We start from the raw sequence: 15,394 nt of genomic DNA, 5'->3' as shown, positions 1-15,394 counted from the left end.
GGCTTATTTCGCGTTTATTAGTTGTCTGTCTTAAGAGATCAGAAAACGCCTCGTATTCCGTTTGCCTGGAGGTAGGCGGGGTTATTGGTGTCCCTTCTGTCATTGGCCAGGTACATCGCGAAGACCACGCCCCCTCCCCCCACAAGATCGTTACAGAATACGAGTTTCGGGTCTCCCCTGAGAGTCTCTTAATGCTGTCATTGAGGAATGACATTGGGTCGTGGGGGGTCCGGAGCCTATCCTGGAAGCTACGGGCACGAGGCAGGGAACAACCCAGGACAGGGGGCCAACCCATCGCAGAGCACACTCACACACCATTCACTCACACATGCACACCTATGAGCAATTTAGGAACTCCAATCAGCCTCAGCATGTCTTTGAACTGTGGGGGGAAACCAAAGTACCTGGAGAAAACCCCACGACAACATGGGGAGAACATGCAAACTCCACACACATGGTCCCAGAGGTGTGAGGCAACAGTGCTAAACACTGCACCACCACACCGCCCCCTAAGAAGTCCTATGAAGTAAATGTAACTGATGCATTGTGATTTATTCCTTACTTTCTTGTTAATCAGAATGTTTAGCAACTTTTTAGTAATCCATGATTTCCTGTTTCTCGGGGGTGTAAATACGTCATGGCGCATTTGTCTTACTCACCTCTCAAAATGGGAATGGCAAGAGAACATGCCCTTCAAGTAAGGCAGAGGTGTGTTGCTCTTCATAAGTCAGGAAATGGCTACAGGAAAATAGCTACTCGCCTAAACTTAGCCATATCTACAGTCAGAGCAATAATTAAAAAGTTTAAAACAACTGGTTGTTGGGGAGGCATGCCAGGAAATAGCCTTTACTGTCCTACAGTTACAGATATAAACGTGTGGAGTTTGCTAAACGCTACTGGAACTTAAACTGGAACAGCGTGCTTTGGTCAGATGAGACTAAGATTGAGTTTTTTGGCAACAAACACTCCTGATGGGTCTGGCGTAAAACAAAGGATGAATATGCGGGAAAGCACCTCATGCCCACTGTTAAATATGGTGGAGGACCTGTGATGCTGTGGGCCTGTTTCTCTTCCAATAGCCCTGGGAACCTTGGTAGAGTGCATGCCATCATAAACACATTGAAATACCAGGACATTTTAAATAAAAATCTGATGGCCTCTGCCAGAAAACTGAAAATAGGTTGTCACTGGATGTTTCAGCAGGATAATGATCCAAAACATATGACCAAATCAACACAGAAATGGTTCACCAGACACAAAATCAACCTTCTTCCATGGCCATCTCATTCCCCAGACCAAAATCCCATAGAAAACCTGTGGGGTGAGCTGAAGAGGAGAGTATATAAGAGAGGACCCAGGACCCTGGACAATCTAGAGAGACTTTGCAAAGACTAATGGACAAAGATCCCTCTCTCTGTATTCTACAACCTTGTGAAATGTTATAGGAGACGTGCTGTCCTATAGGCAAAAGGGGGTTGTACGATGTATTAATTCACAGGCGAGCTAGGAATTCCTCAATGACAGCATTAAGAGACTCTCAGGGGAGACCCGAAACTCGTATTCTGTAACGATCTTGTGGGGGGAGGGGGGCGTGGTCTTCGCGATGTACCTGGCCAATGACAGAAGGGACACCAATAACCCCGCCTACCTCCAGGCAAATGGAATACGAGGCGTTTTCTGATCTCTTAAGACAAACAACTAATAAACGCGAAATAAGTCGAAATGGAGAAAACGACCCGTTTTTTCGTTTTTGTTTTTTCCGTCTAAAGTTGAAAAACGAATTATACTTACTTATTAAAACTAAATTAGGAAAAATAAAATAAAGAACTTTTCTCGTCAGCATTTTAGGGCAATATTCTAAAATGTCTTATTTAGAAAAAAAAATCATTTTTTACAGAATAGAAAAACATAGTTTTAAGTATATATCTGAATAAGGCAAAAAATGATAAATGAAAAAAATGATCCGTTTTTTCGTTTTTTAGTTTGAAAACGGATATAGACTGGACGGAAGATACCCTGATTGAAAAGCCAGCAGCGAAACTGAAAAAACTGTGGAAACGAAAAAACTGTGGAAACGAAAAACGGGGCGGAATGAATGAAAAGCCAGCAGCGAAACTGAAAAAACTGTGGAAACGAAAAACGGGGCGGAATGAATGAAAAGCCAGCAGCGAAACTGAAAAAAGAGTGGAAACGAAAAACTGGGCGGAATGAATGAAAAGCCAGCAGCGAAACTGAAAAAAGAGTGGAAACGAAAAACTGGGCGGAATGAATGAAAAGCCAGCAGCGAAACTGAAAAAAAGAGTGGAAACGAAAAACGGGGCGGAGTGAATGAAAAGCCAACAGCGAAACTGAAAAAAGAGTGGAAACGAAAAACTGGGCGGAATGAATGAAAAGCCAGCAGCGAAACTGAAAAACTCACAGGCGAGAATGAATATTGAATGAATTTTGTTTGATATTAGGAAAGTTTTGTTTGAAAATTTTGGCACAAATCTGATTCCGTACTCAGGCAGCACTGCATTAAAAACCTAAACTTTTCAATGAGATTTACATTTAATAATAATAGATACTTCATTGATCCCCATGGGGAAATTGTTTTTACGCCTCCGTCACCTTGCTCTTTGAAGAGTAAGTTGTCTGTGAAGGGCAGCCACCTGTTGGGGTGCCCAGGGAGCTGGGGGTTGGCTGGGTTTGAACCAGTGACCTTGTGATTAGGCTACAGGTACACAGGCTTAGCCCACTGAGACACGCTGGTTTATTTACCATTTTTGTGCAAAGTGATGTACAAGTGAAGCAAATAGCACACAATCATAATAAAGAGAGACACAAGACAAGCTAATCTAACTTAAAGATGGGGCATGTTAGTTTGGGAGAGACAGACTACAAGATGGTCACTAGGTGCTCTTTCAGGAAAATGACTGAAGAAACATTAAAGGGGCAGCTCACCCCAAAAACTGAAAAAAAAAAAAAGATGCGTTTCAGAGGGGCACTCCATCGGATATGAGCACGAGTACTGTAGCGTTATCTTCTGCACAGTGATACGGCTGGTATGTGGTGTTCCGTAACAGAAAATAGTTCCTACATTAAACTGCTCTCTGCAAAGTCTGTGGATTATCTTCAATAACGGCATCATGATTTCTGATGAGACATTGCTGTTGAGTTTTTCAAATGTATTTTTCTGGCCCTTTAATTACCACAGAAAGAATGTCATTCACTCCCATTATATTTGAGAGAAGACCAACATCCGATATCTCAACAAGGCATCTCCCAGCTGAATGACCTAGACGGATAGACAGCACTAAACTCCATCTAAGCTCCATATCTTTTTTCCAATTTTTGGTTGAACTGTCCCTTTAATTAAGGATAATTCAATGCTTATTTGTGCTAATCTGAGACACATGATTTCAGTCTGTGTCCCACACTACAGGTAGAAAAATATACATCGGAATTACAAAGATAATCCCAATTCTCACATGAGATACATCACAGTTCTGGGCACAGTGTTACATCCAAGGCTGACGAATTGCTTTTGCAGTCAAACATGTATAAAGGTAAGAAAAACCCGAATTCTGCATCGTTCAAATTTGTAAGAATGTACAGCAAGTCTCATACACTGTGGGTTATTCTTCCCCACGGAAATGGGGTGAAATGCAGGATTGGAGGCTGAGCTTCCTGCTCTGCTGGCTGTGCCTCAGTGCCGAGCCGCTTTGCAGATCTTGTCGTAAACCTCGGGAAATGCCGTCTTGCAGTCCAGCTTCTCCCTCAGCTTATGGTAGAGGGAGCCATCAAACATTTCCCAGAATTCCTGGCGGTCCATATACACATCCGCGTACAGCATCTGGAATCTAAGAGTGGGAAGACCACAACATTTCGGTCTATCTCGGTGGCCGTTTTCAACACGGGGACTGCAAAACAGTCATTGGAGTCTGCAGGGATGTCTCAAATGCTGGTATTGTTATCAGGTTAAATAGTAAAGACCCCACCTTTTAGTTTTTAGTTATGTGATCATACACTAGTGGTAGGTCCAAGCTCTGCCCTATTTTACCCCCCATGTAATGGTGCTTTATTTGTGTGACATCACTGGAAAGTAAAATACCATTTTCTAGTGACAGTCATGTGGTCCCTGCCCGCCTCTTACCCGTGAACGTCTCTCACAAACTTCTCCAGCTGCCTGGTGGAGGCTCGGGCCTCAAAGTGCTTCAGCCGGGGCTCTCCGTAAGCGCCGATGTCCACGTACAGCTCGTCCTCGTCCCCTTTGGGGTGCACCATCCCAGGCTGACTGGGCAGCACGAAGGGGCACAGCCACATGGGGTACACCTGGCACAGCGCGGGCACAGGCACACACAGGGAGACACAGGCACGCACAGGGAGACACAGGCACGCACAGGGAGACACAGGCACGCACAGGGAGACACAGGCACGCACAGGGAGACACAGGCACGCACAGGGAGACACAGGCACACACATTCCATGTATTCATATTATTGTGGGGACTCATTAAATCCCCACTAACTAATACTAATTACTATAATTGTAACCCCTACCCAGCCCTAACTTAACCTTAAGTAACCAAATAAAATGCAGGACTTCTGGCTATTCTAGATTTCATTCACAGGTTTTTATGAAACATGCATATATTGTAGGGACTTGAAAGAAAAACGTCCCACGTGCTAAAAAGTAAAAGGTTTTACAGCATCATGGGGACATTTGGTACCTGCAATGTGGTAAATACAAACCCGCACGCGCACACACACACACACACACACACACACACACACACACACACACACACACATATGCAGATTAGCACCCCCCCCTTACGTGGATGTTGTTGTGGAAATGGCCGATGGCCTTCTCCAGGTGCTTCATGGGAACCAGCATGTCCTGGACCACGTGGTGCTGCTCGTACAGCTTGCGGATGGTCTCTCCCTGTGTCAGTTTCAGCAGGGAGATTTTGGGAGGCACCATCCAGCCAAAGAGATATCGAAAGATGGGGTTGTTCCCAAATGGGATAATGTCCTAGGGCAGGGGGAATGTAACCTTATCAGGCAGAAATAGTGCTTATACACTCCTCACACACTCCATATGCACCCCATACGCACCCCTCCCACACTCCATATGCACTCCATACTCCATATGCACTTTTTGGCAATAATTTACTTATTGCCAAAAATCAAGTGACTTGAGTCATGACAGATTAATTATTTATGTTGGAGACCATTGCAGAAATTTGGGGAGGAGAATGGAAAAATGGAGGATATTGCAGCTGATCTGAACTGTTTAAGTTGTGAGGTTCAGCAAGAGACTATAGGCCTCCTGTCCCAACACTGACTGTCGCGGTGACAGCTGCATCGGGGAGAGCTGAGAGTGATGCCCGTTTAATGCCTGCAGTACCTGTAACTCCCAGAAGATACTGCGGGTGTGTCTATGGTAGTAGTGCCTCAGGGGGATGTACTCCACAGCGCCGCGGCTCTCCCGTAGAAAGCCCTCCACGTGCTTGAAGAACCAGGGCTTGTAATAGCGGCCGATGCGGTTGACCTGGGGAAGACGGGGTGGAAGACGAGGTGATGCCTGCTAGAAGCTTCCTCATGCAGCCTGTTCGGCTTTGGAGCACCAAGGTGAGTGAGACCAACAGGAACAGATTAAATTGTCTTGAAGTCGACTCATTGGAAAAGCAGGAACACTGAGGTGGCAACCAAAACAAATGAGATAGGCGTCGATGCGAATCACTGACGAAGCTGGATCCGGGGGGGCCGCCCACCTTGTCCGGCTCAGCCTCGTCCGTCATGATTCCCGTCATGATGACGGCTTCGTCCTGGGAGAAGAGCAGCCCCTCCACGAACTGGTTCTCTTTGTCGGCGGACTCCTGGGCGAAGCGTTGGCAGATGGCACCAATGCCTCTAACTGGCATGTAGCTGAGCTTCACCCAGGCCCGCGCCGGAATGATGCGGATCTCGGCAGCTACCAGAAAGCCCAGAGTGCCACAGGACCAAGGGACAGCATAGTACAGGTCGGAGTTCTCTTTCTGTGATAGCCGAGGGGGGGGGGGGGACAGACAGGCCATGATACATCTGAGCCACATTCTGGATACATTCCTGGGTTACAGCCTCCTATCAACCAAAAAAAAAAAAAAAGTGATTCCAGTACAGGATAGGGCTCAGCCAGAGCCGATTCCAGGAAGCACAAAGTATGGGGCAAGGGCGCCCCCTGGTTGTGATGCCAGTCCATGGCAGGGCACAACCTCACAGCGATTTAAAGATGCCCATTCACCTGAGCACATGCTAACAGTAGCCAACGTACAAGAAGTTATGCATCTATGAAAACGCAAAGCCTTAAACACACAAAAAAAAATCCATCAAAACTGCATCACGTACAACTCAAAATGTGCTCCAATTCTTGTAGTTTTCCAATGTAATGTGACAACACCCTGTAACATACACACACCCACACGATAATGAGACCACAAGAGGCCTGGCAAAGCTACAGGCACCTCTGGGGACAGCAAAAAAAGGACCCACTGTGCCCAAATGATGGCAAGCACCTCAGTGGAGATGACAGGAGAGTCTCAGGCACAGAATCATCGTATAAGTTCACACGCAGATCCCCGACACAAACACACGAGACACGTGTGCTTGTGACAGGAGAGGGACTCACGGCAGTGCAGCGAACCAGGCTCCCGTCAGCCAGCACCAGCTCATAGGCGACACAGATGTGCTGGAAGAGGCCATAGATATGGGAGGACGACTCGATGCCTGTTCCCATTATCAGGCCCCCTGAAAAGCACATGGAGCCGTGATGTCACAGGGACCACCAAAAAAAACATCCACTGTACATAATTTAAGTTCAATTTTACATGAAGCAGGACATGCGCAAGCTAAGTTTCTGGGTGTTTAGCAAACCCTCGGGACAGAAGAGCTCGCCAGCTTAGCAAATACATCTGCTGGGGCGTACCCACGGTGAGATCGTCAAGCTCGGGCAGCACAGGCAGGGTCCAGCCAATCGAGTTAAGGAGGGCGGTCACCTGACCCATGTTCACAAGAGGTTCCACACGCACTACCTGTTTTGAAGCAACAGTGAAGCAGGAGGCACAGTATTAAAGATCGACTTGCTTTGGTTATTTTACTCCAGCGAGTGAGTAAACAGAGTGAAGGCTGGACATGTGCACTTCTGGAGGCCTCACCTGTCGCTTAGTGTCCACCTCCAGGATGTCCATGAGGTTAATCATGATGTTCTTATGAGTCTTCTTGTACTTGCCCACCCTCAGCGAGACGGTGAGCCAGCCCGGGCGGCCTGTGCACATGTATGCCTTTCCGCCTTGCTTTCTCCACTCTCGAACCTACCACCAAGGGCCAAAGATTCACAGAAATGAAGATGACAACTCAGAACCCTTTTGATCATAAAATATGTTTATTCCAAGTTGGATTCACAAAATATTGAACACAGAGACCAGAACACTCTGATCTGTCCCCATACTTTACTGTGTGAGGCTGCGCATACCAGATGCATACAGAACCAAACCAAGACAAAAACCCAGGTGAGGCGTCAGACTTGGCAGAACCAAACTCATGCGGCCCAAACTGATCTGACCTCATACCGTCAAAATCACCTTTTTGAAATAATACAGCCACCCTGTAGCACCGGCTCACTGAACCATGAGCCACAAACCCGCCCAAGGTGTACATGAGCTTGGTGAACACACACATATCACACCTGAACCCAAGAGTAACAAACCGAACACGTCATTAACATGTCCAACCGAGGGTTTCCACAAACCATTCCTCCGCATGCAGGCATTGCTGTGTTGTGATTTGCTTACCGAGGGCACAGCCTCAGGTAAACGATTAACCAAATAAATACACTCTGCCATTATGAAAAAAGAATCTCAAACACATTGTTTTGTTTATCATAGCGGAAGACTGTCTTTGTTTATGATCAGCCATGAAAACGTGTTCAGACACACAGCAGCCTGACCATAACATCACCACTTCAGTCTTCTCGGATCCCTTACTTGTCTCTGTATGTCGCGGACACGCTGGTCGTGCTGTTTCGGAGCGGAGCACATCTTGAAAATGAGCCAGGCTCGGACATAGTAATACACATCGAAGATCACGGACAGGGGCAGCAGGAACAGGCACACGAATATCCACCTTTGGTGAATGATCACGTAGTCCAGCCCCTTAACTTTAACCCAGAGCAGAAACACTACGATTAACCCGCTAAGATATAAAACCGGACCCATTTCCCCCCCAATTACTGCACCGTTTTTTTTCTGCGTTAATACTGAATCGATTCTGCAAGTCCAATGCTGGCAGATCTTTAGGAAATATCTTGATATGCTAGTTATACTCCTCTGGGAGCAAGTGCATGCACGTCCTTTCAGCTGGTCACATCCGGAGTCAAAATAACCTTCTCAGAACAGGATTGACTTTATTGCAAACGCAGGAATTAATTCTTTACGGTCTTCGAGACGCTGCTGCAGAATTTGGCCACTGAATGAGAACCGGTCGCAGAGGTGAGCACACCTCCTCCGGCGTGTGGCAACTCGCCCCGCCCCCAGAAGTGCTGATTGGCACAGACGTCACCAATCTCATCAGCACCCGGTCGCGCGCCTGCGGCTCTCATCCAATAGAAATTGGGAAAAGCGTCACACCATTCACCGGCCATGTGGGCGCGCCTCACAACAATTAGATAAAGGCGAAGCTTATGGAGCACGACAGACTGCGCATAGATCAATCAAGTATCGCCGCACATTGCAAATTTTTCAGACATTTCAGGCGCTTTTTTATTACGTAAATTCTTCCAAGCACCTTCTGTTCCTGTGAAAAGTCAATTTTCTTAGTTTTAATTCTTTTAAGCCAAGCATAACAGAACGTCAGCAGAATAGATGGACAGCTGGAGGACAGGACGAATATTTAATTTAATGCCACACAGGAAGACATATCAATGTTAATTTTCCAAAGGATTAATAACAAAGAAAACAAAATAATCAGACAGGAAAAACCCAATCTTTGTAAAAGGCTGTGCATTCCAGTTTATTTATCAAAGATTACCATAACCAAACTGCTGTACAAATTAAAACTCAGTCTGACATGCATTACATGATTCCAACCCCCAAGTTCCAGCAGGAAATGAATGTCCAAAGCAAGAAAATGACACTGAATAAAAACCCGTATTGATGCCTATCCCCACCTCACCCCAGTTAAAATCAGAAAGGATTGACTGACACCTTCTCAGACAGTTGTGGTCACCAGGAGAATGGGGGGAGGGGGGCTTCCTTACAGTTTGATGCTTCTAAAGGTGCCCTGCAATCAGCTGCACTGAGTAAGGGAAACTATGTCCTTGGCAAAATTGTCACATTGGGAGATTTTCCGATTGTATGTTTTAATTTTCTAAACATCAGCTTGTCATCCAAATAAATCCTCTGGAATCAAAAGGTGTCAGAGAGAGGGGGAAAGTGTGTTAACATCAGCGCCTTATATAGAAGGCATACGGAGCAATGAGCTATGACGTCATCCGCCCTGTTCACACGCTCACCTTCAGCTGTAATTGCGTCACTATTCTATCAGGTACACTGTGCAACGAAGTAAAGGAACAGTAGTTTTTTTTTTTGTTTTTTTTAAAGTTGCATATCAAGATGGTTTCCCATAAATTCCTCACTGGGTTTACCAATAAACTGATGTTTAAGAGGTGAAGCTCTGGAAACCACAATTACACACAAAGGCATATGCAAAAAAAAAAAAAAAAAAAAAATTCAGCAAACATTCAGCTTGAGAGGGAGAGAGAGCGAGAGAGAATCACTTACAGTCATGAGGTGAATTCAAGCCACAGGCGTCCAAGTGTAGGGGGTAAAGTCACCTCCTATACAGTTGCTTCCATAACAAAACACTTATCAGCAGAATTAAATGCTTACATCCCTTTTCAATGTTCATATAGTTCAGTGCATCAATCACTCCACTACTGTCCCGGACAGAAGGATCAGCAGGTTACTATTCCTCTGAAGGCGCTGAGCCGTGCCAAATGTGCGGCCTGAGCCACCTTAAGTGCGGCTTCAATATTAAAAGGTGACCAGGTCCCGCCTTCCTTTGCTAAAAAGCACCAATCACAGGCAGCTGTGTGATACTGCCGAAGGGTAGCTCAGAAGCCCCCACGTATCTGTCACTCATTCTCCCTGCTGTGCTTTTCAGCACTAATGACGACCAAAGGGAGGGGAGGTTACATCACCAAGCCATCTCACTGTCAGGAAGGCTAAGGTGAAAGATCTGTTCAGTGGGCTCCAGGCAAAAAGAAACTAATAAAAAAAAAGGTTCTCTCTTTCTGTCTCTCTCCCTTCAACTTTGTGCACATAGGTGTGAAGATAAGGCAGATGAAGCTGCAACATTAACACATTAAAGCTGGCAGCACCCGCTAAACATGGAGGCTCAGCACATGGAGGCTCAGCACATGGAGGCTCAGCACATGGACCCTCCTCTGAACATCCCCCCCGACAGCGACGGGCAGGCCGTGTCAAAAGCCCCTGCATCGGCATCTCTTAAGGGGTAAAGAGACCCGAAGGAGCGGTGGGCTGTCACAGGCCACTCCATAGCCTGGGCATCCCTTAGGAAAGTCACATGATCTCCAAACCAGTTGACACAGCAAACACGGACGCGGGAAGGGTACTTGCATGGGAGTCCATAGCGTGAGGCACGCGCTCGGAAAGGACACTGCATCTGGAGAGTAGAGGACCTCTTCTAATATGTTGGCACCTACGACCTCTGTGGTCTCTCCGGCTAGACTACCGCCAAAAGCGCACCCCCCTGCTCCAATCCCATAAGGCATTGCAAACAAAAGTTCCTATAGGCAGTCTGAAGATTTCACAACTGAAATCACAACAGTAAAAACAAGGGTGATGGATGCTGCAGCAGACGGCCGCCACACCGGCTGTCGTGTTTGGTGACGCAGTCTCTTCGCAGGCCACCGGATGCTCTCAGTTGCATTTACGCACCTTCAGACTGTCCGCCGGGTTCAATCCGGCTCCAAGCCGACCCAGGTTCCCAAGATCTCCTGCGTTTATGCGAGACACTATCAACGTGTCCAAAGCAGAGGCCCAGCCAGGCGGCTGACTTACAGTTTATGTCCCAAAACACCTGAAGTTAATATAGCACCTCAATCACCTCCCCACTGAAACTGGGTTTTTCACACAGCGAATCTGTTTGCAAGCCTCTGCCCTCATACAAATTAAACCATATTAAAAAAAGCATCTTACTCCCAGAAGGACACCAGCCAAAGTTGCTTTCATCAGATATAGACTAAAATTGACCTTAAAGTGCATAAGAACAGGATTAGTAATTATATTTGTCTTAACATTCACAAACATTGGTGGGTCCCTCCTGGAGAAGATCACACAAGTATTTTTTCCATAAATCAACTCAGAAGAAAATAGGATCTTTAAAATATGTAACATTTGAAATTAGAGCTATAGAACAAATCTTTACAGCATTTGGAATATCTCGCATTTAATTACATTGGCAAATACCAAGTTTAATGGAATAAAAAAAAAAAAAAACAAACAAAAAAAAAAAAAACAAAAATAAACGCAATAATTGATTTCTGAACTAATTAAACCTTGCCTCTATGCTCATGGGTGGATTTAGTCCATGAATTGTTTTATTATATAATAAAACTTTTTAGCCCCTTAGTGATGATCAGCTTACATAAAAAATATATATATAAATTTGAGGCCAGTGACTCCTGTATTTGAGCAGGGCGACCCCTGCTGACCACAGCCAGAAGGGAGGTGTCCTTTGCAGGCATGGCGTCTCCTAGCACCCAATGGGAAGGAAACGTCCTGACCAGTAACATCACTCCCACACAGACCCCTCTTGTGTCTTCTTGAACTCAGTATGAAGATGCCTCTTGTCCAACCAGGATTGCCAAGTGCCTCCTGCAGGGGGAGCTCCCTCATTGCTGGTAGATATTATTAGGGGTCCACGTCTTCCAGGTCACTCTTGGAGTCTCCTAACACCATGGGAGATTCTGAGCCCTAAGATGAGAGAGAGGAATTGCCCTTCTCATCAAAGGTTTACATAAACATATGGTAACAGGTTCCAAATGCCTGCATAACACACATTGTTATTTTAAGTGAAGCTCATTTCTTCATATTCCAGGTGATGTTCCTCAACGCTCTGCTGACCACCGTGGCTTTAATTCACATCAAACACGGGGCACCTCAGCCCATGAGTCCTGCACTCCTGCTGGCCCAGACACCAAGGATGCAGGGCAGCGGCAAGCAAATCAGCTCCACGGGGCAGTACCTGTCTCAGGCTGCGCTCGGAGTTCTCGTTGGCGGGGCTGCCGTCGGAGCCGTTGCTGCTGCCCGACTGCTCCTTTTCGTTCAGGAGAGCTGTGGCGTAGGCCAACGTGTCCTGGGGGGGGGGGTGGAAAAACAGCTTGTCAACAGCGGTGGGAACTAAGGTCTGAAAACGTGAGAGCGACATGCTCTTCTGAGGGCTCCACATCAACTGGGTTAGACAAAGCAGAAGTTCATTACAGAAAGCTACCACTGGGGGGGGGGGGCGGGTCATCCATCCATCCATCCATCCATCCGAGGGTCTGGGGAAGTGGCATCACAGGACACAGGGATGGGGTAACAGGGTTCCTACTGTCTGCCATCAGCAGCTCACCCTACCTGTGCTGAGATTGTGCGCTGGAAGGTTTTGGCAGTTGATGTTTCATTTGAAACGTTGCTCTGGGGGGTCCAGTAGTGTTCTGACATCTAGAACAACAAAACACGATTCTCTTATTCATTGCACTTGGGGAAACTGGGCAGTTTTCATGCCAACTAATTCTCCGTGACAGAAAGACATGCTTGGATTTGTAGGCGAGTACGTTTTGGGGTCAGCCAGCACCCAGCCCTTCTGGAGCACTTGGTGTTGAGGCCCTTGCTCAAAGTCCCAATGAAAACAGGTAGAGATTTCGCAATATCACGATTAAAAAAAAAAAAAAAAAGTCTTGATACCATTATGGAAATGTGACGATATCTACTAGGATTTACATGGTTATTTCAGGAACACAGCTACATTCTATGATCTCTGTCAAAAATTGCATTGTTTTTGTTTGAACAGCAGAGGGGACAAACTTATTAACAACACTGATGTTCCACTGTGAGTGCAACTTTTTTTTTTTTTTTTTTTTTTACAAGAGCCAGCTGCTGCTATAGATTTAATCTTTATTATACCATTTTATTTTATACAATGACTGCTACTATGACTGCTGCATTGTATTGCAATTGTACATACAATCAATCCTGCTACAATGTGACTAATGCATTCCTGAAAAATCTTGTGATCACTAAAATTGTGTTCTGAAATACAGATATCCAGGCTAGAGAAATGCGACTCCAAGGCTTAGTAACTTATGGCAAACGAAATTAATTCAAATAATAAAAATAGTGATACCAGTGGCCAAATGTAATTACAATATTAAATAAGAAATAATGATATATTAATAAATATCATAAACATCTCCTATGGGTCTTAGTCTCATGAGGATTGCCTAGTAAATGCTTCAACCGAACGTTCCAAAGTCTAACTTGTCGTTTGCCGAGTCGGGAGTAGTGACCCCACTAGATAGCGCTCTCGGGTTACTTTGGGACATACTTTGAGCCCTTTGTTGACCAGAGAGCATTATTTAGTGGTGTCAGAAAAGTACAGCAAATGGTTCATGAAGCGACACGTTGGTCATCATTAGTCGGGAGTAGAGAGCCACAGGTACCATGCAGCCGGGCATGAACACGGCACAAATACAACGGATTACGGTATGCGGAGGAGAAAAATGTTCCTGTGTTTTTACATATTTTTTGATTTTTAGAATGCACAGGTCTAAGTCTTGGAATCTGTGGATGCACAAGAATTTTTGAAAACCAGTTCTACCGATTCACTGAAAAGACCTGGTACAAAAGAACAATTCGTTCATGAATCGGACATCACCATCTTTCACTTGGATAGCTGTTTTTGCAGGCAAATAGCGTTTCTCGCCAAGGCCATATCGCACCGTAGTTCGCCTAGTGCTTTTCTCTCAGACTAAAAATTGTGCAAATACAAATGCGATGCCAGTTTGTATTGTACTTGGGTACTAATATATCAATCATGTTAGAACATATCATGCGTTGTTGCAGGACTGACTACTGTACACAGTTCAGTCAATCATTACCAAAGACAATTCATGCCATTTTTTGCACATGCTTAGGTTGAGGCTAGCTACTTTTGTTTTGCTAAAGGAAAGCAGAATCACTTTAAATTTAAAAAGAAAAAATATCATTTGGAAAAAAATGAAAAATTAATAAAATGACATTGTTAAAAGGCTCTATTTATTGTTTATTATCGTTATAATTATTCCATAAGTACCATGAGTTTTTTTTGTATCATTACTCCCCTAGTAACAGGATTATTTAGTTGGCTATGGGATTCAAACTCATCACATTCCGGATACATGCCCAGACTGGACCGGAAGCTGAGAAGCAAACACACTTTTACCTTTTTCTGCAGCCACTGCACTGCCCAGCTCCAGTGGCCTGACAGCTCTTTGAAATAATCCTTAGCTGGGGCACATCTGAGAAGACAGAGCAGAGTGACCTTCAGGGAGCATCTCCACTCAGGGACAGGTTTCAAAGGCCCAGGAGAGCCCAGGGAATATGGACCGTAGAAGGCAAGGTCTCACTTTTGAGCCAGGGTGACTAGGAACTTCACGCACTGGTAGCAGCGGCTGCTGTCGATGTTGTTGCTCTGGTGCATTAGAGCTGGGGGGGGCGGGGGGAGACAGAGTGCTTCATCATTGGGGAGCATGTTCAGCGTCACCGTAAAACAGAAACTAAGATTTACGCTTTAAAAATGCAAAACCTACATTAGGCTGAAGAGCATAAGGGTGGAGACCCAGACACCGACAGAGAGGCTGCCCTCTGTACGTACCCAAAAGCCCTTTGTCAGACTCGAAGGCGTACTTCAGCCTCTGTGACTGCAGGGGGTCCTCCACCATCTGACAAAGCAAAGTCAGTCACTCGGATATACGAGAGCAATTTCTATCAGTGAGAGCAGCCGTAAGAGAGGAATAAATCCAAAGGAGCAGCAGGGGGACTGAAGAAACCAGGGGCTGGTCGCACTGAGACAAGAATCAGTATCAGCCTGAAGAGAGTAGCCAGGCAGGAAATAATTCCCGATACTGACCAGGATCTCCAGCAGCATCTGGAAGACATTCTTCAGCTCGTGGGGAGGTGCCGTCTCCAGCTGATTCTGATGGCAGAGGCAGCAGGGGGTGGAATGAAGAGAAGATTTCGGGGGTTAAAATGCGACCTGTGGGCCCCTGAACGTCACAGAGAACGGAGCAGGTTCCTGAAAGCGCTCGAGCCGGTGGGGGACCTGACTGT

The 15,394-nt window shown here is 45.8% G+C and overlaps 2 protein-coding genes across 4 annotated transcripts in view; both read right to left on the bottom strand.

Annotated features, from left to right (window-relative positions):
• Nucleotides 1–2,958: 2,958 nt before the first annotated feature.
• Nucleotides 2,959–8,877, bottom strand: dhcr24 (24-dehydrocholesterol reductase). The gene is made up of 9 exons (XM_023818911.2): nt 8,006–8,877; nt 7,178–7,333; nt 6,949–7,054; nt 6,652–6,770; nt 5,759–6,022; nt 5,392–5,535; nt 4,819–5,016; nt 4,136–4,314; nt 2,959–3,842 (listed from the first exon to the last, which is right to left on the bottom strand). The coding sequence occupies exons 1-9, from the start codon at nt 8,234–8,236 to the stop codon at nt 3,689–3,691; spliced, it is 1,551 nt and encodes a 516-aa protein (XP_023674679.1). The 5' UTR covers nt 8,237–8,877; the 3' UTR covers nt 2,959–3,688.
• A 125-nt stretch (nt 8,878–9,002) lies between these two features.
• The window catches only part of usp24 (ubiquitin specific peptidase 24), a 40,939-nt gene continuing 34,547 nt past the window's right edge, over nt 9,003–15,394 (bottom strand). For all 3 annotated transcript variants that reach the window (XM_023818840.2, XM_023818841.2, XM_023818842.2), the window contains 7 exons: nt 15,195–15,260; nt 14,940–15,006; nt 14,692–14,770; nt 14,508–14,583; nt 12,662–12,748; nt 12,288–12,398; nt 9,003–12,016 (listed from right to left, as the gene is read on the bottom strand). In XM_023818840.2, the coding sequence (XP_023674608.2) occupies nt 11,954–12,016; nt 12,288–12,398; nt 12,662–12,748; nt 14,508–14,583; nt 14,692–14,770; nt 14,940–15,006; nt 15,195–15,260 (549 nt within the window). In that variant the 3' untranslated portion in view covers nt 9,003–11,953. The remainder of the gene's footprint in view (nt 12,017–12,287; nt 12,399–12,661; nt 12,749–14,507; nt 14,584–14,691; nt 14,771–14,939; nt 15,007–15,194; nt 15,261–15,394) is intronic.

The sequence above is a fragment of the Paramormyrops kingsleyae genome, chromosome 21, assembly GCF_048594095.1.
Source record: "Paramormyrops kingsleyae isolate MSU_618 chromosome 21, PKINGS_0.4, whole genome shotgun sequence".
Taxonomy (NCBI): Eukaryota; Metazoa; Chordata; class Actinopteri; order Osteoglossiformes; family Mormyridae; genus Paramormyrops; species Paramormyrops kingsleyae.
The sequence above is the reverse complement of the archived record's forward strand: the minus strand, read 5'-3'. Positions and strand labels throughout refer to the sequence as shown.